The 24,441-nt window shown below is 38.6% G+C and overlaps 1 protein-coding gene across 5 annotated transcripts in view; it reads right to left on the minus strand.

The window, feature by feature from the left end:
• Nucleotides 1–24,441, minus strand: part of RABEP1 (rabaptin, RAB GTPase binding effector protein 1) — a 130,912-nt gene that overhangs the window by 43,224 nt on the left and 63,247 nt on the right. For all 5 annotated transcript variants that reach the window (XM_036268064.1, XM_036268068.1, XM_036268067.1 and 2 more), the window contains 5 exons: nucleotides 23,122–23,325; nucleotides 17,807–17,967; nucleotides 13,875–13,994; nucleotides 5,115–5,250; nucleotides 2,146–2,324 (listed from right to left, as the gene is read on the minus strand). In XM_036268064.1, the coding sequence (XP_036123957.1) occupies nucleotides 2,146–2,324; nucleotides 5,115–5,250; nucleotides 13,875–13,994; nucleotides 17,807–17,967; nucleotides 23,122–23,325 (800 nt within the window). The remainder of the gene's footprint in view (nucleotides 1–2,145; nucleotides 2,325–5,114; nucleotides 5,251–13,874; nucleotides 13,995–17,806; nucleotides 17,968–23,121; nucleotides 23,326–24,441) is intronic.

The following is a 24,441-nucleotide window of genomic DNA, read 5'->3' on the forward strand; positions in this document are numbered from 1 at the left end:
GTCGATTGATGTTTGGCTCTCACATCGATGTTTTTCTCTCTATCCTACATTCTCTCCCTTCCTCTCTCTCTAAAAATCACGTAAAAAATCTTTCTGAAAAAAGAAATATGTACAAATTTCAATGAAATACAAAAGGAATAATTGAAGTTACATAATCATTCACTCAACAAAGATGAGGAAGATACCTTGAATGTTTAGTGGGAAGGGACAAGCTCAAAAACAACTGTATTACATATATTTATATATATATATATATATATATATATATATTTATTTATTTATTTATTTTAATGACTGATTTCATTCAAGGGAGCTAGAAAAGGGGATCCCCAGAAGGTAACATTTCAGCTGTTACCTGAAGGATCAGTAAGATGAGCTGCCAATTCTATGAGGAGATAAGCAAGGGTTCCAGGGAGAAAGGAAGCAGGTACAAAAGTACAGGGGCACAGGCAGCCATCTCAGGGAATTCTGAATAATACGACGTGACTGCAAAGAGGGCAGGCATGTGAGAAGTGAGTATATGGAAGGGGGTGGTAATTAAGTGCCTACACTCTGGAATCAGAGATTGGCTCAAATTTCAGATCTACCATTAGTCTCTCCTTCATTTGAATAGTATTATTGTTTTAAGAACTACATCAGATAAAGCTTTATATTTAAACTTAGCACAATGCTGACATATATATAGTAAAAGCTCAATATGTTTTAGTAAGGGCTTTAAATAACTAGTTAGTTAAGACTGTTTTAGTGGGCAGCAGAAGGGGCATGATTAGAGCTGTACTTTAGAATCTAAACCTTTAATTTGACTGTGTCTACACACAAGATGAGTGAGTCAGAATTAAGAAACAGAAAAGAGACCAGTTTGGCTCAGCAGTTAGAGCATCAACTTGAGAACCAAAGAGTCTCAGGTTCCATTCCGGTCAAGGGCATGTACCTCAGTTGCAGTTCGATCCTCAGCCCTGGTCAGGGTCATGCAGGAGGCAACCAATCGATGTCTGTCTGTCTGTCTGTCTCTCTCTCTCATCAATGTTTCTCTCTCTCTCTCCCCTTCTCTCTCGCTCTTGCTCTCCCCTCCCTCCCTCCCTCGCTCCCTCCCTCCTTCGCTCCCTCCCACTTTATCTGAAAAATCAATGGAAAAATATCCTCGGGTAAGGTTTAAAAAAAAAAAAAAAATTAAAAAGGAAGAAACTTCTGAAAGACAAAAATCTAACCTAAGTCATACAAGGTAATTTTAAAATATTTCTAATACCTAAAAAAGATTCTACATAGCTATCCTATGGACGTAATTCTACACATACACAATTAGCTGCAATATTGTTTAAAATGACACATACAAAAGGATACTATTTGGATACCCACAACGAGGATTAAGTCAATTATAGTACATCTATGCTACCAGCTAACAATAGATCTCTGATGCGAAAATATATCCAAGATAATGCTTATGAGAAAAATAAATTATAGAATAAATACTTATGATACCAGTTGTAAGAAATAAAATCCTAAACATACACTAATACATACATAGAAATGATCTGGAAGACTGTTTTCCAAACTTATTACTCCTCATTTAAAAAGTGGTTACTTCTGGGAAGGGAGGTGTGGGAGATGTCAAGGGACATCTTTTTTCCCTTCATCACTTTATATTTATAATTTTACATGAGGGTGTATTTGTATACTACTCAGTAATTTAAATAATTTTAAAACCAAAAGGAGCAAAGAGGACGCTGGGTATGCAGCATTCTAGACCCCTACCTTTACATATCACTCAGTCTCCCCATGCCTACCCTGTTACCTTCTAATAAGCGTTTAGAGCAATGTCATGGAAGAGCTGGCCTGGATTGACACACTTCAAGAGCCCAGGGAGAACTAGACAGAACTGTAAAGAAAGATTTTCTCAGAAATATGCATCCTGCAGTCTCTGAAGTGAATCATTTCTAAATGTTTTTATTCCTCCAGGTAAGGCCATTTCTAAAGTTGAAAAACAAAATCTCTCAAATGCAGCTATGATGTTTGTTGAAATAGCACGTCACCTATTTCAGGCTTCAGTCCATCTCTAATGTCCATAAAGTAACATGTCACATATGTGTGGGTGGGTGAGGGTGTATTATTAACAAAGCAAGCAAACCCTACATAAATGCTATTCACCTGATCTTTCTTTTTCAGTTCTTCAACTTGTCGGAGCTGTTCTGAAGTTAGCACAATCTCCATTCTCTGCATGTCCCTCATCAGCAAACGCTGAGATTCCAGAAACTGGTCATTGGCCTTCTGCCACGTATGTTTTAACTGGTTGTGTTGTTGTCGTTCTTGCTCCAAGAGATGGCAAACTGTAAGAATCCCCCAATCAAAAACACTGAAATTCAGAGGTAGGCAATATAGTATTTCCTAAATTTCTTTGACAAAAAAATCCTTTCCACAGTGACACTCACATAACAAGAAAATACACTTTGGGAGACATTGCCTAAAGGCCAATGGCTTAGTAACCACTCCTAACCATCTTTAATACAATCTGTTATCCTAAATTTGCTATCCTCACCTGATTCATGCACAAGCCTACTCATGTGACAGAGCCTACCAATACGACCTCCTGTGCAGTATGACACAACCATCTTCTGCTTTAGATCACCCATCATAACTTAGACAACTACAACAGCAGTCCCTTTGTTATTCTTTCTGCCATCTGTCTTGCCCTCTCTATTCTATCCTCCAACCTGTTAAATTGAACTTCCTAAAATGCAAAATTAACATTATCACTCACAAGTTTAAAACCCTTCAGAGAAGCCAGACACAAAGGCCACATATTGTATATTCTTATTTATACAGAAATCCAGAATAGGAAAATCTATAAAGACAGAAAGTAGATTAGCGGTTGCCAAGGGCTTGGAGGGAGGAGAGAATAGAGAATATCTAGCAATGGGTAAAAAGAATTTCTTTTTGGAATAAAAATGTCCTGAGCCCTGGCTGTTTTGGCTTAGCAGTTAGAGCGTCAGACCGTGGATCAAAGGGTTGTGGGTTCTGGTCAAGGGCATGTACTTTGGCTGCAGTTCAATCCCTGGCCCTGGTTGGGATCATGCAGGAGGCAACCAATCGGTGTGTCTCTTTCACATCGATGTTTCTCTCTCTTCCCCTCCCTCCCAGTCTATCTGAAAATGAATGATAAAGTGCCTTCGGATGAGTATTAAAAAAATAAAAAGAAGTTCTGAAATTACAATGTATTAAAAACCACAGAATTGTACACTTTAAAAGAGTGAACTTCATGGCATGTGAATTACATCTCAATGAAGTTGTTATTTGAGGAGAAAGATTACAAACCCTTCTAGGCTCCTTCCTGCCCACAGGATAAACCCCCAAATTCCTGCCTGAGGTCTCTGTGATCGGGCCCACATCAGCCTCTCCGGTTGCACCTTTTGCACTACTGCCTCTTGTATCCTAACTTTGCTGACCTACACTTCTTTCACTCCTTACCTTGTTGTACCACATGCAAATGGTCTTGAAAGTTATGCTCATCTCTGACAAATACCTATTTTTCAAAACTCCCCTTAAGAACTTCTTTGAAGAAGCCTATCTGTGGCACTGCTGTCTCCTAACACACTTCCAACCCCAGCACCAATGATATGCAACCGCAGTAACCTGGTTGTAGATCGAATTCTGCCAATTTAGGTTTGTCCTTACACTGCTGCTTATTCTCTGTTGCCTTTTCATTCAAATACTATGTTTTGGTGTGTTTCAGCATGGAAATTACTCTATCCCCATATTCATTCCAAAAATTCTCAGATACCTTTCCAGACAAATTAGGAAGGTTTGGCAGTCTTACTATATTTCTGGAAAGGTTAGGGCACAGAGTTTAAACAGAAATTCCTTTTTCTTTTTGGATACCCTTTCAGAGTTTGGGTGTCTTTTTCAATGCAGCAGCACATTTGAAAAATGTTTTCTGAAAACCAAAGACTCACTCGAACTTTGGGTTATTTTCATAATATTTTACGAAATAATTCTGTACACTTAATCTAATTTCAGCTTTCCACTATTTGGGGAGAAAAAAACAACAACTAACTCATATGCCAACCTAAATTATTTACGGAAGAGCTATATGTTCCACAGCATCTGATATACTTAAAAGTATACACTGTAGGGCTGTATCACCTGCATAATTAAAATGTATTACTAGCATAACCTGCAAGAAGTGAGATTTCAATGGAGCCCATGTATTTGGATAAGGAAAAAAATTAGATCTTTATTTTCACTAACCTCTAATTATGAGGTGTACGCAACCAACCATAGTAAGTATAATTACACTTATGACTTGGTCACCAACAGAAGCCACAGATATCTTAATATATCATTTATGCTCATCACTACTTCAAAATTACAAATTAAACCTGCTACTAGACCTTGTTATTTAATCCATTATTGAAACAGCACATTTATTACTATACCATAAGTTTGCAGTTATTTATATTTTGATAACTTTCTAATAATGTAATTGGTTTCCTTTGTGACCCTATGTATTTTATGGATTAAAAACATTATTCTGAAAGGGCTTCACAAAATTGCCAAGAGTCCATGAAACAAAAAAGTTAAGAACCCCAGGTGTATAGGAATCACTAGAAGAATTAAAGACAAAAGTGTATTTTTATTTTAATGGGGAAAAGATGAGCCCTCTTCCTCTATCCTGCAAAAATGGTCAATTTCTGCATCTGTCGGCTACCAGACTACTGAAATCAAAATTGTCCCTTATAAACAAAGATGTTACTTAAGAACACCAAAATACATTATGTCTTCTCTGTCCCATATTCACTTCTGCTAATCCACCTCCATCAAAATGGGTTGAGGGTAAAAGCAGCCTAAGCAGAAGTTCCCAGCCCTATTACCTTTCAGCCAAGCACTCATGCCCTGTGAAGTTATTGCTGGGGTACTGGAAGAAAGAGAAGCCAAACAATCTAAGCATCTTTAGTAGACTTCACATCACTAGATTTTCATGGGAACATTCAAACCAACTACGAAGCTTAAATTATGTCACTAACATATTGGATTTGTATTTTAAGATTTGTTTGTGTTTTGTTAATCAATATCATCGTTCTCTTAGAGACTACGACAAAAAATATACAGAATATATTTACCTTCATGCAATTCTTTCCGCAGTTTTTCAGCATCTTCCTGTAGAACAGACTTCTGAGTATTCAAAACAGCTACATACATCTCTAGGTCGGTCCTACAAGATTTCTCAGCCTCCAGGTAATGATTCAGTTCTTTAACCTGAAACAAAACACAATTATATTAAACTAAAATGTACATACTTCTTATAGAAAATTAGGAAAATAACTAATTAATAAGCATTATCTATAATCACATCATGAGAGTAAATATACAATTGAGTTTACACATTAAGTTTTGATCTTCTTTTCAAAAAGGTAGTTCCAATTTGTATTCTCAGAGCAACATATACATGTACTTTTTTAGGTAACTCCGAGTTTTACTTTTTTTTTTATCCTCACCTGAGGACATTATTCCATTTTTTTGTTCAGATAGAGTGGAAGGGAGAGGAAGAGAGAGAGAGAAATATCGACGTGAAAGGGACACATCGAGTGACCGCCACCCACACGTCCCAACCAGGGCCGGGGACAAACTGCAACCAACGAATGTGCCCTTAGCGGGAACCGAACCCAGGTCTCTCGGGACCGCAGGCCGACGCTCTAACCGCTGAGCCAAACCGGCCAGGGCTTTTAAAAATTATTTTTATTAATTTTTTTTTTGTTACAGGTGTTTTTTCTTTTTTCCCCATTGACAACCTTCTCCCCTTCCCCCAGCCCTTTCCCCAGCTTTGTTGTCTATGTCCACTGGTCACGCATACATGCATATAAGTTCTGTGGTTTATCTCTTCCCTCCTAAACCTCCCTCTTCTGGGGTTTGTCAGTCTGTACCCCACCTCTATGTCTCTGGGTCAATTTTGTTCATCAGTTTGTTTAGTTCATTATATTCCACAAATAAGCGAGTTTATGTGAAATTTGTCTTTCTCTGCTTGGCTTGTTTTGCTTAGCATAATACTCTCCAGGACCCTCCATGTCATCTCAAATGATAAGAAATCTTTCTTTCTTACAGCTGCATAGTGTTCCACTGTGTGTATGTACCACTGCTTTTTTATTCACTCATCTACTGATGGACACTTGGGTTGTTTCCAGATCCTAGCTATTGTAAATAGTGCTGTTATGAACATGGGGGTACATATATTCTTTCTGATTGGTGTTTCAGGCTTCTTTGGGTATATTCCTAGAAGTGGGATCACTGGGTCAAATGGCAGTTCAATTTTTAACTTTTTGAGGTAATACCATAGTGTTTTCCACAGTGGCTGCACCAGTCTGCATTCCCACCAGCAGTGTACTAGAGTCCCCTTTTCTCCACACCCTCGCCAACACTTGTTTGATGATTTGTTGATGGCGGCCATTCTGACAGGTGTGAAGTGATACCTCATAGTTGTTTTAATTTGCATCTCTGATGATTAGTGATGTTGAGCATTTTTTCATATGTCTCTTGGCCATCTGTATGTCCTGTTTAGAAAGGTGTCTATTTAGGTCCTCTACCCATTTTTTAATTGGATTCTTTGTCTTCCTTTTGTTGAGTTGCATGAGTACTCTATATATTTTGGAAATTAATCCCTTATCTGATGCATCACTGGCGATTATGGTCTCCCATATAGTGGGATTCCTTTCCATTTTGATGGTTGTGCAGAAGCTTTTTAGTTTGATGTAGTCCCATGTGTTCATTTTTTCCTTTGTTTCTCTTGCCTTAGGTGTGGTATCAGTGAACATTCTGCTGCGTATGATGTCTGAAATTTTGTTGCCTACATTTTCTTCTAGAATTTTTATGGATTCACAAGTTACATTTAAGTCTTTTATCCATTTTGAGTTTATTCTTGTGTATGGTGTCAGTTGGTGGTCTAGCTTTATTTTTTTTGCAAGTAGCTTACAGGTACTTATTTTATCACATAGTCAGTAACACCAACTGTTGTTTTTATTTTAAACAGTAGTTACTTTCTAAAGAAAACAGTACCACCCAGCTGGTGTGGTTCAGTAGACTGAGCATTGTCCCATGGACTGAGAGGTCCCCGTTCAATTCCTGGCCAGGGCAAATGCCCAGGTTTGGGACTTGGCCCCCGGAAGGGGGCGTGCAGGAAGCGGCCTTTTGGTGTTCTGTCTCATCGATGTTTCTATCCCTCTCTCCCTATCCCTTCCTCTCTCTCTAAAAATCAATTTTAAAAAATCTTTAAAAACAACAAAAACACATGGATATTTAAAAAAAAAAAAAAGTGTCAACCTGCGGACCAGAGTGTCTTGGGTTTAATTCCGTCAAAGGCATGTACCTTAGTTTCGATTAGATCCCTGGCCCTGGTTGGGGTCATGTGGGAGGTAACCAATCGATGTGCCTCTCTCACATCAATGTTTTTTTTTTCTCTCTCTCTCCCTCCCTTCCTCCCACTCTATCTGAAAATCAATGGGAAAATGTTCTCAGATGAGGATTAAAAAAAAAACAAAAAGAAGTAATAAACAGAATGTGGGGAAAAACCACTGAAAGCTACCTATATGGATGGACTTACGTGATATCACTGTCTATGTAGGAGAAAGTAAGGGAAAGTAACAAGGTCCCCAAGAACCCCAAAACAGTCAACCAGGGCTCCAACTCGACAACAGAAGCTGAAACTGGGAGGAGTTTCACACATTCCAATAGTGGGTGAACACAAGAAATTTGTACTATAAAACATAATCTGGCTAGGGTAAAGGGCATCCCATTTTAACTTACATTTCCCTGATTTCTAGTGAAGGTCAATTATCTTTTCCCCTTCCTTGACTATTGTGATTTCCTCTTTTGTGAATTGCTTGTTTATATTCTCTTCTCTCTACTGGACCATTTGTCACTTACAGGCTAGGCAATGTTTATTAATTTTGGATACTAATTTTTTGTCAGGTATTTGAGGTATAGATAGATAACTTCTAAGTCTACAGCTCTTCAACTTTATGTGCGATATCTTGTAATAAGTTTTATATTCTAAAGTAGGCAAATCTATCAATCTTTTCTTTCACAGTCAATATTTTTGTCTCATTTAAGAAATGCTTTTGTATCCCAAATAAAATTCTTTTTTTAACATCTAAAAATTTTAAAGATTTATTTTTCACTTTCATGGTTTTTAATTCATTAAATTTAACATTTTTAAAGTGTGAGGTAGAAAATTAATTTCACCTAATTCAATATTTATAACCAATTATTTTTAAAGCCTGTTTTTTGAAACAATCCTTTCTTTTCTCACTGATCTGTAATGCCACTTTTTACATATCAAATTTCATATACGGTTCTATTGCTGGGCTCTCTAGTCTGTGTCACTGGTCCATTTCATTATTCCTAAACCAATGACAAACTATCTTAATTATAGTAGTTTTACTGTAAGTGTTAGTATCTGGTAGGTAAGGCAAGTCTCACCTTGCCTTCTTAAAATTTTTGCTGGACATATTTCTGATCCTTTGTTTGTATGAATTCTAGGATCGACTGATCAAGTTCCTTATTGGATTTTTAGGTGCAATTTTGAATTTTTTGGTTAATTTAGCAGATGTACTGTCTGCTTTTTTTTGGTTGTCACAAGGTAGTTTTACTTACTTACAGCAAGTAAAGGAGAAGGAGACTCACATTCAAAGCTCTGACTCCCTGAAGTAAGCCTTAGCCATTCCTTATATATACACTGTTTGGTAAACTACATGTTGATTTCCTCTTTGCAGTTGGCTACATTTATCCATTGAGCTCCTGTCAAGCTCATCCTGTTTATAGCTGCATCAGCAAAATACTCCATGGCAGCCCAAGGCTCCTTCACCACTGTCAGCTCCTAAGTATACTGCCTGCTTTATAATACATTCTTTTTTCCTTGAGGAACACACATGCATTAAGATCTTCATTTTTAATACAGGGTGGCGCAAAAGTACCTTTAAAGTTGTGAGTACGTGAAACAGAGTTTACTCTTGTATTACTATTTTTGTATTATTTTCCATATAAACAACTGTAAACCTACTTTTGCTCCACCCTGTATATTCCATAAAGATCTTACCCATTTTTGTTTAGATGTATTCTAGGTAAATTATATAAAGTAGTCCCCCCATTTTCCTGGGAGATACATTCCAAGACCCCTAGTAGAAGCCTGAAACAGAGGATAGTACTGTACCATATACATGCTATATTTTTGCCTATACATATATATGCTTTTCTTTGGCATATCCAAATTGCTAACATCACTACTCTTGTGCTTTGGGGCCATTGGTAAGTAAAACAAGGGTTACTTGAACATAAGCACTGTAATACCACAGTGTGATACTGGGTAACTGAGACATCTACTAAGTGACTAATGGGCAGGTAACTGATATTGTATAGATATGCTGGACAAAGGGACAATTCACATCCTGGGCAGGACAGAGTGGGAAAATGTGACATTTCATCACCTCAGAATAGCACACAACTTAAAGCTTATCAAATACTTATTTTTGAAATTTTTCATTTAATACTTTTGAACTACAGCAGACCTTCGGTAACTAAAATTTCAGAAAGTTTAACTTCGGATTTGGGGGGACTACTGTAGATTTTTTTTTCTGCTATTGTGAATGGGATCTTTATTCCCCATCACATTGTTTAATTAGCTATTACTGGGGTATAGAAACACTATTATTTTTATATACTGATCTTGTTAGAACAACTTTTACAAACTCTTATTAGGTCTAATAACCTGTTTCTATATTCTCTTGATTTTCAATATAGACAATCAAATCATTTTCATTGTTTTCTTTGCCAGTTCTCATGCCTCATTTCTTTATCTTGTCTTGCTGCATTGTCCAGGATCACACAAAAATCTGAACAAAATCAATGAGCATGGGTTTCCTCATATTCTTCTTGTCCGTAATGGTGTATGGTTGCTAAACATTCATAATGAATTATGTTTGCTGAAGGCTTGAAAAGTTATTGGATGTTTAAATTTATCAAATGCCTCTCTGAATCTAAAATAAATATATTGCTTATTCTCCTACAATCTTTTTTTTTTTTTATCCTCACTTGAGGACATTTTTCCATTTTTGTTCAGATAGAGTGGGAGAGAGAGGAAGAGAGGGAGGGAGGGAGGAAGGGAGAGAAAAACATTGACATAAAAGGGACACATCAAGTGGCTGCCTCCCGCACGAATCCAACCAGGGCCAAGGATGAGTCAGAACCGAGGTACATGCCCTTGACCGAAAATGAACTCGCAACTCATTGGTTGGCGGGTCAATGCTCTAACCACTGAGAAAACCGGCCAGGGCCTCCTACAATCTTTTTATGTAATACATAATAATAATGATAATAGGTTTTCTGGTGATACACCATTTTTAAATTCCTGGGAATACACCTTGTTTGGTCATGAGGTCTTTGTTTTTTAAACTACACTGTTAAAAAATTTTATTTCTGTATTTCTAAATAAGATAAATCTGTAATTTTCTTTTCTTATACTGCCTTTCTGTGGATGCGTGTGTGTTTGTAATGAAGTTACACAAGTCTCTAAAATGACTTGGAGAGCTGTCTCTCTTTTTCAATTGTCTAATACATTTCATAAAATATTAGGATTATCTCTTTCCAGAAGGTTTAGAAAAATTTGCCTGCAAAACCAGTAAAATCCAGTATCTGTTGGAGGAGACGAAACAGAAGAAAGGAAATTTTGACTATAAATTCATATTCTTTAATATGACTACTTCAGCTTTTCTATTTTATCTTGAGACAACTTGGACTACATTTTATTAGCAACTTTTTCATCAAATTTATTTACTTTTAAATTTATGTGGCACTGTTCATAGTATTTATTATTTTTAAATCTCTACCTATTTGTAGTTATGTTCCCTCTTTAATTTCTAATGGTTGAGTCTTTTTTCTTTTTTCCTGATTAATCTCATTAGAAGTTTGTCTATTAGTTTTTTTTCTAAAAGAGAAGATTCCGCCCTGGTCGGTTTGCACAGTGGTTAGTGCACTGGCCCACAGACATTTGAGTTGCGGGTTCAATTATAGTCAAGGACATGTCCCTCGGTTGTGGTTTGTGTCCGGCCCTTGTCAGGGTAATGTGGAAGGCAACCAGTCGATGTGACTCTCTCACATCGATGTCTCTCTCTCTCTCTCTCTCCCCCCCCCACCCCCCCCTCCCTTCCACGCTACCTGAAGATGAATGAAAAAATATCCTTGGGTGAGGATTAAAAAAATAAAACAAAAAATAAAAATAAAAAAGATGGCCCTGGCCGGTTTGGCTCAGCGGTTGGAGCGTCGGCCTGCAATACAGAGAGACCCGGGTTCGGTTCCCGCTAAGGGGACATACCTCGGTTGCAGTTTGTCCCCGGCCCTAGTTGGTCGTGCGGGTGGCAGCCACTCGATGTGTCCCTTCACGTCGATGTTTCTCTCTCTCTCTCTTCCTCTCTCTCCCTCCCGCTCTATCTGAACAAACAATGGGAAAATGTCCTCAGGTGAGGATTAAAAAAAAAACAGATGGTTCCCTTAGCTGTCACAACTTGTGTCTGCTGCTGCCATTTTTTTTTTTTAATCCTCATCCAAAAATATGTTTAGTGATTAGAGAGAGAGAAAAGGAGAAGGAGGAGGAGGAGGGGAGGAAGACATCGGTGGTAGGCAATTAGACAAACATGAGCAAAGCAAGAGCAAGGATGATGGGCCAGGTACAGAAGATTATCAGTGTAGAAAGGCCCAGGTGCCTAGCAAAGGACAACTGTAAGGTGGGACCTCACCCTCAGGGTGACCTTTCCTACCTAGCGTATCTCCTGTCATGCAGTTTAGAACCCCTGACCTTTCCTCCCTAGAAATAACATCTAGGCCTCAGTTGAAGTTCAGCTCCAGGCCAAGAAAAGCAGCAAAATCAGACCAGTGACCCCATAGCTGACCTCAGGACCAGCTGAGTTGAATAATGACCACTGCCCTGGCAACAACCAATCAATCAGTGGAGACCTAGACCCTGGAAAACTGAATATTCTATTGGGATCTTGCCCTGGGACCTCCCCTCAAATTTCTACCCTTAAATCCCGTAGGACTGAGGACCCAGTCAGTGCGCTCTCCCTCCGGGAGCACACTCAAGCCTTTCCCTTCCCCCTCCTCCTCCTCACAGGCTGTGACCATTACCGTCCTCACTCCCAAGTGCTTCCTTTACCTCTATTACTTGTTTCCTGAGCCCATTTCTTCTACAAATTACTTCTACATCTCTTATTTTCCAAATAAATGTTCTCTTATAGTTTGAGTCTTAGCTCTGAATTCATTCCTAGCCAGAACTCAAGTACGGAAGATTATGAACCCACATCCAGGTCTAATACCTGGTGCCATTCTAACCGCTCATGACACACTGATGTGAGAAACTTGCCTCCCATACACTCCCCCAACTGAAGACCAAATCCGCAACCCAGGTACTGTATGTGCCCTGACCAAGGCCTTTAAAAAAATTTATTTTTATCCTCACCCGAGGACATTTTTACATTTATCTTCAGATAGAGTGGGAGGGAGAGAGGGGGGAAGAGAGAAACATTGATATGAGAGATACACTGACTGGTTGCCACCTACATGACCCCAACTGGGGCGCAGACAAACTGCAACTGAGGTATGTGCACTTAGCGGGAACTGAACCCAGGCCTCTCAGGTCCACAGACTGATGCTCTAACCACTGAGCAAGACTAGCTAGGGCTGAACCGACAACCTTTTAGGTGTATGGGACGACATGCCAACTGACTAAGCCACCCAGTCAGGGCTATATTATTAGTTTTTCCATGTTTTCATTATATTGACATTCTCAAATTTTCTTATGCCTTCTATTTCACTAATTGCTGCTCTTATATGTATTATCTTTTCCCATTCCTATTGCTTGTATATTGTTCTTTTTATTAGATTCTTGATAAAATATTCAAATAACTTAAAATATTTTATAATTCCTTTTTCCATACAGGTTATTTCTTTTTCACTTATAGACATTTTATTTTAGATCATTTTACTGTAAATCATTTAATAAATTGTGGTCAGGGATTCTGGTCTGTATAACATCAATTCTCTGGAATTTGCTGATACTCCCTTTGTGACCTTATAAAAAGTATACTATATATAAAAATAATAAAACTTTATTCTATGCACTATCCTAAGTGCATTATATATGTTAACTTAATAATCAGTATAATAGCCTTATGAGGCAGGTAATATTATTATCCCCATTTGACAACTGAGAAAACTGAAATATAGTTTCAGTAATGTGCCCAAGGTTACCCAGCTAATTAATGTGAGAGAAATATCGATTGGTAGCCTCCTGTACACACCTCTACTGAGTATCAAACCCAAGACCCAGGTGTGTGCCCTGACTAGGAATCGAACCCGACAACCCGCAGTGTATGGAATGATGCTCAAATCAACTGAGACACACGGGCCAGGGAAATTATTAAACTTTTTGGCAATCCCTGTGTATTTCTTCTGTTGTGTCTTTATGGCCAACAAATCCAGCCATACTGTAACTACATCATCTCTAAAAAATCAATTACTGGCTGGCTTCAGAAAACAAAGTCAACTTTGAACTGCTTCTTTTCCTTAATAAGAAAATGAATGAGACTGGGTCTCATTCTCATAAGAAAATAAACACTAACTTTGTAACAGAGCAACACCAGCATTACTACTGTGATTGTTTATAATACCATAAAGACAAAATCACCTCCCAGCATTTTTTTGCATTTTAAAAAAAGCAAGATTCTTAAGATGCATAGTATAAATGACTGTTTTTACTAACTCTGAGTGATTCTACCTTTTTTTGCTCATGGCATTAGGGCAGAATCAAGGTTTTAAGCAAATGAATTACAATGTTTCACAACCTTTGAGGCTTCCAGCTCTTTAACCTTGTCTTCAGCCTCTGTCAGTTTATCTTTTAAAGCTGCAATTTCCTTCTCCATAGGCATCACAACAGACCGAAGTTTTTCAGCATCCTCTTGGGCCTATAATGAAAAAAGAATTAAATACTACAACTTACTGACTCACTGCTTTTCTAAGAAACTCTGACCCACCCACTTGTTAAAATTAGTATAAAAAGTCTGTGGGGCACCCACAAAACGGAACCATGTCTAACTTTAAATGCTGCATTACTCTGAATGTCATCATAATCATAGTTTTTGCATATATTTCATTGAGAATTTGAAAATAAAAAAATGAATTCACTACAACAATTTTGACTTTTTAATTGAGCAATTGAGTTGGACAATATCCTGTATATAAAAGAAAATATGCACAACAAATATTTTTTTATAATTCTAGTTACTAAATTAATGAAACCATAATTTCTTATGACTACTGAAAAGACTATTTTTAAAAATATTAAACAGAATATATTTTCTAAAATATTAGAAAATTATGTTGCTTTAAAAAAAAGCTTTCATCTAGTTATTTAAACAGAGTACTTTAAATACTATTTCTTTTGATATTTAGATGAAACAAACCCAATGACCTCTAAAACTATCATACTGTTTTCCATCTTTTATTCTCAAAAACACAGATTAAAAGGAAACATCCATAAACTAATAAACTGGCAAGAAACTTAATTTTATATATATATGACATATATAATATATATATCATACATATTACATATATTATATATATATAAATAAATAAAAACTGGAACAAAGGCAGACTCAGAAAGTTAGTTTTTCCTCATATTAATAATAAAAATTAACCTTAGTCGCTAAATTTAAATGAGTTCAAGCTTATCCTAAATTTTTCATGATAGGGAAAATATCATATATGCCCAAATGTGAGTGAAGATTTTCCCTAAAAAACGTATTTCTTAGAAAAGAGAGATTCACTTTGTTTTCCAGTCTTTACAAAATCATGCCATCACTTATTTTATTTTGTACTAAGTCTGTTTGGAAAATACATGTACATTTAAAATATCTTCAGTCAAGAGTAATTGGGGATGTTTTTAGAGGTCAGCTGATAAAAATCAGCAGAAAAGCCTAGCTGGTATGGCTCAATGAATTGTGATCATCCCATGGACTGAGAGGTCCTGGTTCGATTCCCGGTCAGGGCACAGGCCCGGGTTCTGGGCTCAATCCCCAGTACAGGGTGTACATGAGGCAGCAGATCGATATTTCTATCTCTCTCTCTCTCTAAAAAAACAAAAAAACAACAAAAAAAAACAATAAAAACATACTTTAAAAAATAGTTAAAAAAAAAAAAAAAACAAGAAAAATCTGATAAACTATCACAGCCAAGAGGAGCCTAGAGACATGACTAAATGTAATGTGATATCCTGGAGTGGATCCTGGAACACAGAAAAAGGGCATTAGGTAAAAACTAATGAGATCTGAACACAAAGAATAGACTTTAGTTAATAATAAGTCAATATTGGCTTATTAATTGTGACAAATGTACCACACTAATGCAAACTGTTAAAAGTCGAACTGGGTGTGCAATATATGGGAACTGTATACTACCTTCATAATTTTTCTATAAATCAAACACTGTTCTAAAACAAAGTTTATTTTATTATTAATTTTTTAAGATATGTTTTTATTTATTTATTTTTTAATCCTCACCCGAGGACATTTTTCCATTTTTTGTTCAGATAGAGTGGGAGGGAGAGAGAGGAAGGAAGAGAGAGAGAGAGAGAGAGAGAGAGAGAGAGAGAGAGAGAGAGAGAAACATCGATGTGAAGGGACACATCGAGTGGCTGCTACCCGCACGACCAACCAGGGCCGGGGACAAACTGCAACCGAGGTACATGCCCTTAGCGGGAACCAAACCCGGGTCTCTCTGTACCGCAGGCCGACGTTCCAACCGCTGAGCCAAACCGGCCAGGGCTTTATTGATTTTTTTAGAGAAAGGAGAGATGGAAACATCAATGTGAAAGAGAAACATTGATTGACTGCCTCCTGCACACCCCCTACTGAGGATTGAGCCCAAACCCAGTCATGTGCCCTGACAGGGAATTGAACTGGGACCTCAGTCCATGGGACAACATTTCAATACACTGAACCACAACAGCTGGGCATAAAGTTTATTTTTAAAAATGACAAAAAATGGCAGATTGTAGAACTCATTAATATGAACATATTAGAACAATGGAACAAACAACTATCCTCTATTGAATGGTAGTTGTAGTCAGGAATGCAATTTCCAGTGATACTATCAAAAATGAATTCATCTCAACTTGAGAGAAGTGAAGACTATCTACTTTACATAACTACGTTAGACAACTAAGTGTCTCTAGTGATGAAGAGACTGGCAGATCTTCATGAAGATGCAGAACTAAAATCTTTTCCTGAAATGAGAGAATGAAAAAAACCATTCCTCAAGGTTCAAACTTTTGTTTTTGGTGTTAGGTTCTCAGATGATTTTAACATTGTTGAAAAACTAACTAAGACCTGGTCAGTGTGGCTTAGTGGTGAGCGGGGCCCGAGCACTGAAAGGTCATGAATTCAATTCTGGTCAAGAGCACCTACCTCAGTTTTGGGTTCAATCCCTAGCCCAGGTTCTGGCATGTGCAGGAGGCAACCAATCAATATGCCTCTTCTCACATCGATGTTTCTCTCTCTCTCTCTGCCCCTCCCTCCCTCTTTCTTTTCCTCCCCCCTTCCACTCTAAAAAAAAAAAAAATCAATGGTAAAATATTCTCCGCTGAGGATTAACAAAAAACAAAATTAAATTTTTAAATTTTTAAAATTAAACTAATTAAACAGCCATGAAAATAGTCTTTTTATGGTCCAAGAATAAGGAACCAAAGAGTCTGATTAATTTCACTAAAAAGTCAAATTCTCGTTTTTTTTACATTTTTATTGGTATTTCTTTTTAGACAGAGTAGAAGGGAGAGAGAGAAACATCAAAGTGAGAGAGATACATTGATCGACTGCATCCTGCATGCCCCCTACTGGGGATCGAGCCGGAAACTTGGACATGTGTCCTGACCAGGAATCTAACCAGGACCTCTCAGTCCATTGGACAACGCTCAATCCATTGAGCCACACCGGCTGGGCGAAAAGTCAAATTCTTATTACAGTTTATATAATATGTGATTTAAAATATATGCATGCATATAAATTACCAAGGTAAAAGCTTATATAATCAAACTGACCAAAAGCGTTTTAAATTTTCTCAATGATAAAATGTTTCACCTTGCTAAATTTTAGTTGGTCTATGTTCAGACACCTTACAGTAAAATGTTCAAACATATTATGCAGTACATTCATCACAAAGGAACCAAGGTATATTGAGGAAGAAGGAAAACCAAAAACTAAAGCTTTGGTTTAGACACAATCACCAACAACATTCATTCGACAAATATTTATTGAGCACCTATGTACTAGATACTATTCTAGGCATTTAAGATACACAAATAAACAAGTTCTCTGCCCTCATGGAGCGTACATTCTAGTAAGAAGAGAAAGGCAGCAAACAATAAACATAATGAATAGGTGAATACTATGTGTATTATAAAATATGCCCTATAGAAAAAGAAACATTAGAATATGATACGGGTGATCAGAGGAGGAAGGGGGATTGGTTGCAATGTTAAATAGGCTGGTCAGAATAGACCTCACGAGGAGACATTTGGTCAAAGATTTGAAGAAGGTGAGGGAGTTTCACACAAACATATGGGGAAACAGCATCAAATTATCCAGTACTATATTTAGGTTTGTGTCAAATAATTCCTCCAACAAAACACATAAAAGTACATCTTCTATTACCACAATAATATTAAAGCATCTTGCATTTGGATTAAAATATATCTACAGATAAATACATTCCTTCATACCTTTTTCATTTCATTTTCTAAATTTTCCTCCTCTTGACCTTCAGACAGCCTTCTCCTTAAATCAGCTATTTCCCTCTCCGCAGACTCTCGGTACTGTGCCCACTGTGTTCGCTCCTGCTCCAGGCGAAGGTGGAACTGGTGCTCATAGTCACGAACTGTTTCTACAAAACATCACCAAATACTTCATGTCTGAGCATTCTGGGAAAAAAAATGTTCTGGCACACCAAAATTTAAGTAGTTTACACAAAGAATTTTTGCCTAATTTCTGGAAATCTTTTTATTCATTAAAAAAAAAACTAAACTACATTTCTACTTCTGATTAAATGTGGACATTTTGCTAAGGGCTTTAAATCATCATCTCTAACCTTCACCTAAACCTGCGTCACATTATTTTACAGACGAGGAAAGCGAAGGAAAGGTTACATGCTCTGGCCAACGTTTGCTTTTCTGAGGCAACTCAAGGAGCAGCAGCCATCTCTCAGCCATGAGGTAAAATGAGGTTGAAAACCACATACTAAGGAAGAAGGAACAGAATGACTGAAGGAGACGAGAACACTGGGGACATTGTGGAACCACTGTAATCAGCTCTAGATTACCTACCTCTGGGTTTCTTCTTCTGTAAGTAAAATGAACTCTTATCTGTGTAAGCCAATATAAGTGGCCCTCTTAGTTACAGAGGCTCAGTGTAATCCCTAGGTGATAGCCACAAACTCAGAAATAGCCTAGACTTAACCTGCCTTCTTACAAAGGGCAGTAAGGCAAAAATGACACACAACTGCTATCGGAAAAAGAAAAAAAGACATCACCATTTCACATTTATAATAAAACTAATTTCAGGAATCCAGAGATTCAAGGGCAACTTCATTTCAATATCATCTCAGAAAATGCAGGAAGTAACTAAGTACTAGTGCCAACAGCAGAGAGAGACTAAATTACTCCTCTTCCTTAGACCAAGGGTCATGGGCTGGCAGTCCGTAAAGCCTACTCTACCTCATAAACTGCAGAGAAGTTTTTATATAAAACCCACACTTTTTTTTTTTATAATTTTTTTTTTTTATCCTCACCTGAGGATATTTTTCCACTTTTTGTTCAGATAGAGTGGGAGGGAGAGAGAGGAAGAGAGAGAGAGAAACATCAATGCAAAAGGTACACATCGAGTGGCTGCCACCCGTATGACCAACCAGGGCCGGGGACAAACTGCAACCGAGGTACGTGCTCTTAGCAGGAACTGAACCCAGGTCTCTCTGGACTGCAGGTCGACGCTCCAACCACTGAACAAAACCGGCCAGGGCCAAATTTTTCTTAAAGATATAAACGATATGATTAACACTGGGCTGGATGGGCAAATAATATTAGCTGGAACTGCCCTGGAGTTGGTTTGGTTCATCGGTTAGAGCTTCAGCCTGCAGACCAAACAGTCACGGGTTCGATTTCAGTCAAGGGCACATGCCTCGGTTGTGGTTCATCCCCAGCTCTGGTAGAGATCCTGCAGGAGGCAACCAATTAATGTCTCTTTCTCTCTCCCTCTTTCCCTTCCTCCCACTCGGTCTGAAGATAAATGGAAAAATATCCTTGGGTGAGGATTAAAAAAACTAATAAATCAATAAATATTAGCTAGAATTAATAAGTGTAAGTTTATTAGGTCTCTCCAGTTTTACACACTCCCTGTGCCCATACAACTTTATTCATTGACATTACTTGCCCAACTCCTATAAGAAAATTCATTTTGAAGCCCTACTGTAAACGTTATAATGAACTGTATGTCTCATTTAAAGCAGTATCTTTATAACACTCATTATATTTCTCCCTTATTAAGTTTGTCAAAAATACAGATGATTGCCCTGGCCAGTGTTGCTCAGTGGTTGGAGTAGCAGCCTGCACACAGAAAGGTGAAGGGTTCTGTTCCCAGTCAAGGGCGCATATCTGGGTTGCAGGTTTGATCCCTAGCCCCGGTTGGGGTGCGTGCAGAAGGCGTCCAATCAATGTGTCTCTCATATTGATGTCTTTCTCTCCCTACCCCTCTTCCTTCCTTCCTTTCCATTCTCTCTAAAAATCAATGGGAAAGCAAAAATACCCTTGGGTGAGGATTAACAAAAAAGAAAAAAAAATACAGATGATATAGCCCTGGTTGGTGTGGCTCAGTTGGTTGGACTGTCGTCCAGTGCACCAAAGGGTCTTGGGTTTGATCCCACATTGGGGCATGTAAGGGATGGATGTTTCTCTCTCACATCGATGTTTCTCTCTCAATCTCTCTCTCTCTCTCTCTCAAATAAAAAATAAAAAAACAACATATCCTTGGGTGAGGATTAAAAAAAATACATTAGGTAAACGTGGTCTCGCCTCCTCCCACAACCACATCAAAATTACAACTAAACTACAAAACAAACATCATTCAAAACCTCCTGACACCCGGCTGAACGGAAGTCCTACAACCACAAAATTAAAGAAGCCACATCGAGACTGGTAGGAGGGGCGGAAGTGTGGATGGCCTGGTCCTACACCTATGTGTAGTGGATAAAATCAGGAGGGTTACCTCAGCTGTGAAGGACCTCCCTGATGAGTGAGAGGTCCCCATTCCACACTGGGCTCCCAACTCAGGGTTCCAGTGCCAGGAAGGGAATCTCCATCACTTCTGGCTGTAAAACCAGCTGGAACTAAGGCCGAGGGAGGCTGAGGCTCCTAGAGCCCCAGGCAGATGCTCTTAAAGGGCCCGAACAGGGACTTACTGGAACACGGACTTACTCGAACTTGTTCCTTCTGGGCTCCAGCGTTGGGGAGGCAGCTTGAAAGGCACCAGAGACATACAGGGAAGAACTAAGTTGCTAGGTATTGGGGTGAGAGCTGGAGGGGCAGCTTTCTCCTGGACAGACTTGCTGTGGGAGTCCCTAGTTGCTTTGGTTAGACCTTCCCTGGGGCAGCAGACCACAACCATATCTGAGACTCCAGCAACTTAGTTCACGGTGTTTGCCCCACCCTACTGATTCCCTGAGGCCCTGCCCCACGAAAACTTCAGGCCCAACCAAGCTGTTGCCAGTCGCTTCAGCACAGGATTGACCTGTCTTGGATCCTGCTTCAGATTTTTCTTTTCTTTTTTTTTTTTTTGCCGAATAAACAGGGATCAGGCTTTATTGGGTACACTCCGGGCGGGTTCACAGACTCCGGGGGTCGAGTCCTAGAAGCCGCCCTGCTTCAGATTTTTCTAAAATTTCTCAAACAAGCAGCATTTGGTCTCAGCAAATCCCGTATCTCTCATTAAGTGGCCTCAGGCCTGGCACTAAAAGCAGCCAGCCTTGGTTCACAACTTGGCTTTCCCTGGGTACCTCCAAGCCCAGCACAAGAAGCAGCCATCTGCAAATCACTTTGTAGCTTATGCCGGGTGACCCCGGGTAGAACACAGACAGAGGCTGACCTTGCCCCAGAGCCAGCACACCCAATGGACAGCTTTAGACCACATGGAAGCACCACCACCCAACCACCTCCACAAGTGACACGCTCAATGAGTGAACTCAGTGGGTACCAGAGCCCTGCCGAAGTGAGTCTTGCTCTGTGTGTTGGGCCCCTACACCGCTGACCCTCCAAGGGAGTCAGAGGCCGTGGTCAGTGGGCACAGCCAGTCCTTGCAGCTGATCAGCCTGAGTAAATCCCTCCCACTGATTTGCCAATAGCAATCAATACTCAATTACAACAGAAGGGTGGACAGTCCACATGAGGGGTGCGCCTCGAGGACCCAGCTGTGGTGATCAGGGAGGCTAGGCTGTGCCACTGGATCCTACAGGACATCTACAACAATAGGCCACCCTACTGAGCCTAGGAGACATAGCAACTCTACCTAATACTAGAAACAAAAACAGGAAAGCAGTCAAAATGAGGAGAAAAAGAAAATGTCCCAAGTGAAAGAACAGAACAAAGTTCCAGGAAAAGAACTAAACAAAATGGAGATTAGCAACCAATCAGTTGCAGAGTTCAAAATAATGGTTATAACGATGCTCAAGGTACTTAGTGAGTGAGACTAACTTAAGGAGAACTCCAAGGAACTTAATGAGAACATCAACATAAAAAAGGACCAGTCAGAAATGAAGGATGCACAAACTTAAATAAAGAATAACTTACATGGAATCAATAGCAAAGTCGGTAAAGCTAAGAAGCAAACCATCGATATGGAATATAAGGAAGCAAAAATACCCAATCAGAACAGCAAAAAGAAAAAAGAATACAAAAAAATGAGGATAGTGTAAGGAGCCTCTGGGACAACTTCAAGCGTGCCAACATTTGCATCTTGGGGGTGCCAGAAGGAGAAGAGAGAGAACAAGAAATCGAAAACCTATTTGAAACACTAATGACAGAAAACTTCCCTAACTTGGTGAAGGAAACAGACATACAAGTCCGGGAAGCACAGAGAGTCCCAAACAAGTTGAACTCCAAGAGGCCCACACCAAGACGCATCATCATCAAAATGCCAAAGGTTAAATACAAAGAGAGAATCTTAAAAGCAGCAAGAGAAAAGCAGTTTGTAACCAACAAAGGAGCTCCCATAAGACTGTCAGCTGATTTCTCCAAAGAAACTTTGCAGGCCAGAAAGGAGTGGCAAGAGACATTGAAGGCAATGAAAAGCAACGACCTACAACCAAGATTACTCTATCCTGCAAAGCTATCATTTAGAATCAATGGACATATCAAGAGTTTTCCAGACAAGAAAAAGCTAAAGGAGTTCATCACCACTAAACCAGTATTATATGAAATGCTGAAGGGTCTTTTTGAAGAAGAAAAACAACAAAAAGATGAATGATAAAATGGCAATAAATACATATCTATCAACAATGGAATCTACAAACAAAATGAGCAAGCAGAACAGAAACAGACTCCTAGATACAGAGAACTTTTTGTTGCTTGCCAAATGGGAAGGGGCCGGGGGCATGGGTGAAGAAGATGAAGGAATTAAGAAGTACAAATTGGTTGTTAGACTGATGAACCTCAAAGGGAAGGGGGGAGGGAGAGCAGAAAGAGATAAACCAAAGAACGTCTATGAATCTATGTATAACCAATGGACACAAATAGGGTGGGGAAAGCAGGAGAGGGGTAGGATTGGGGAGGAGGGGGTCAATGGGGGAAAACAGGGGAGACAACTGAATACATTCAATAATAAAGATAAGTTTCTAAAAAATACAAATAACATAGCCATATACAATATCACTAGCCTCCCTTTTATTTTGAAGATGGCAAAACAGAAAGTTACAAATGAAACTCTGAAAATGTTCTCAATCATCAAAATTAAGATATCTTAGAAAATCATTAAACAGATCTAACTTTATCTTTACCTTTCATAACAGCCTGAAGTGAAGCAACTTCTTCTCTCCATTGTCTTTTTACTTCATCTATAGCTTCTTGCTTAGTATTCTCAGAGACTGTGGCAATGGCTTTAATATTCTCCATCTCTGCTTGGGCTTCCCACAGTTGTGTTCGAAGGTGTCCCAAATCATCTTGTGCAGCTTGCAACACTGCATTTTGTCTTTTCAGATCCTCTGGGAAAAAAGTAAGACTTTCCATTAATGAGGGGCTCACTTTTATCAGGCTGGCACCGCTATGAAGAAACAAACCACTAAATTTATAATGTTAATATTGTAATGAGTAAGTGAAGCATTAAATTGAAAAATGTTAACTTAGAAAGTAAAATCATTTTAATAAAGATTTAAGGTATGCTGGGTATCAACTATGTAACTAGATAAGGATTCAGGCCACAGTTTTAGAGCTAAATTTAAGCGTTTATCCACTGGCTAAATGAGCTTACTCTATGGCTTCTGTTCCACATCTACAAAATAGAGATAAGAATTCCCACCTCAGGTTGTTCTAATGATAAAAACTTTTATTGAAAATGCTTACTAGTACAGTACCTTGCACAAGTAAGCATTGAAGCAATGGTTAATAAAAGAAAATAAGGCAGTTACTAGATCCAAGTTTTTCAAATTAGAATTAAATTCTCAGCACTCCCTTACCACCTTTTCTTTTCTTTACTGATTTTAGATAGAGAGGAAGAAAGAGGGAGGAGATAGGAACATCGATGAGAGAGATCATGAATCGGCCCCTCCTGCATGCCTCCCACTAGGGACTGGGCCCATAACCTAGGCATGTGCCCTGACCAGGAATGGAACCAGCAACCTCTTGGTGCATGGGTTGATGCTCAACCACTGAGCCACACCAGCCAGGCTCCCTTACCAGCTCTTAAATATTAAGTTGATCTGATGTGCCTACTACATGATTTAAGCCTCAGCAGGACATAAGTTGGACTAGACTGTCTTCAAAAAAAGGTGAAACTACCAACAGTATATAGACAGTGTGTCTTTTTCCCATACCCTTACCAATAATCACAATTTTCCACTTTCTAAAATTCTTCCCAACGTCATCGGTAGAAAATAGTAATAGTTTTAATCTATATTTCCCTATTAATAGAGAAGTTGAGTATCTTTTTATATAATTATTAATGACAAGTATTTCCTCTTTGGTAATAACCTTTACCTGTGTTTCTTATAAGTTGTTTCTGTTAATATGAAAGAGCATTTTATATATACTGGATATTAACTCTATTTTCCCTTATAAAAGTTTTCCCAGTATGCCACTGTTTCTCAACTTCTTTTTCTTAT

This window comes from Molossus molossus, unplaced genomic scaffold, assembly GCF_014108415.1.
Source record: "Molossus molossus isolate mMolMol1 unplaced genomic scaffold, mMolMol1.p scaffold_m16_p_19, whole genome shotgun sequence".
Classification (NCBI taxonomy): Eukaryota; Metazoa; Chordata; class Mammalia; order Chiroptera; family Molossidae; genus Molossus; species Molossus molossus.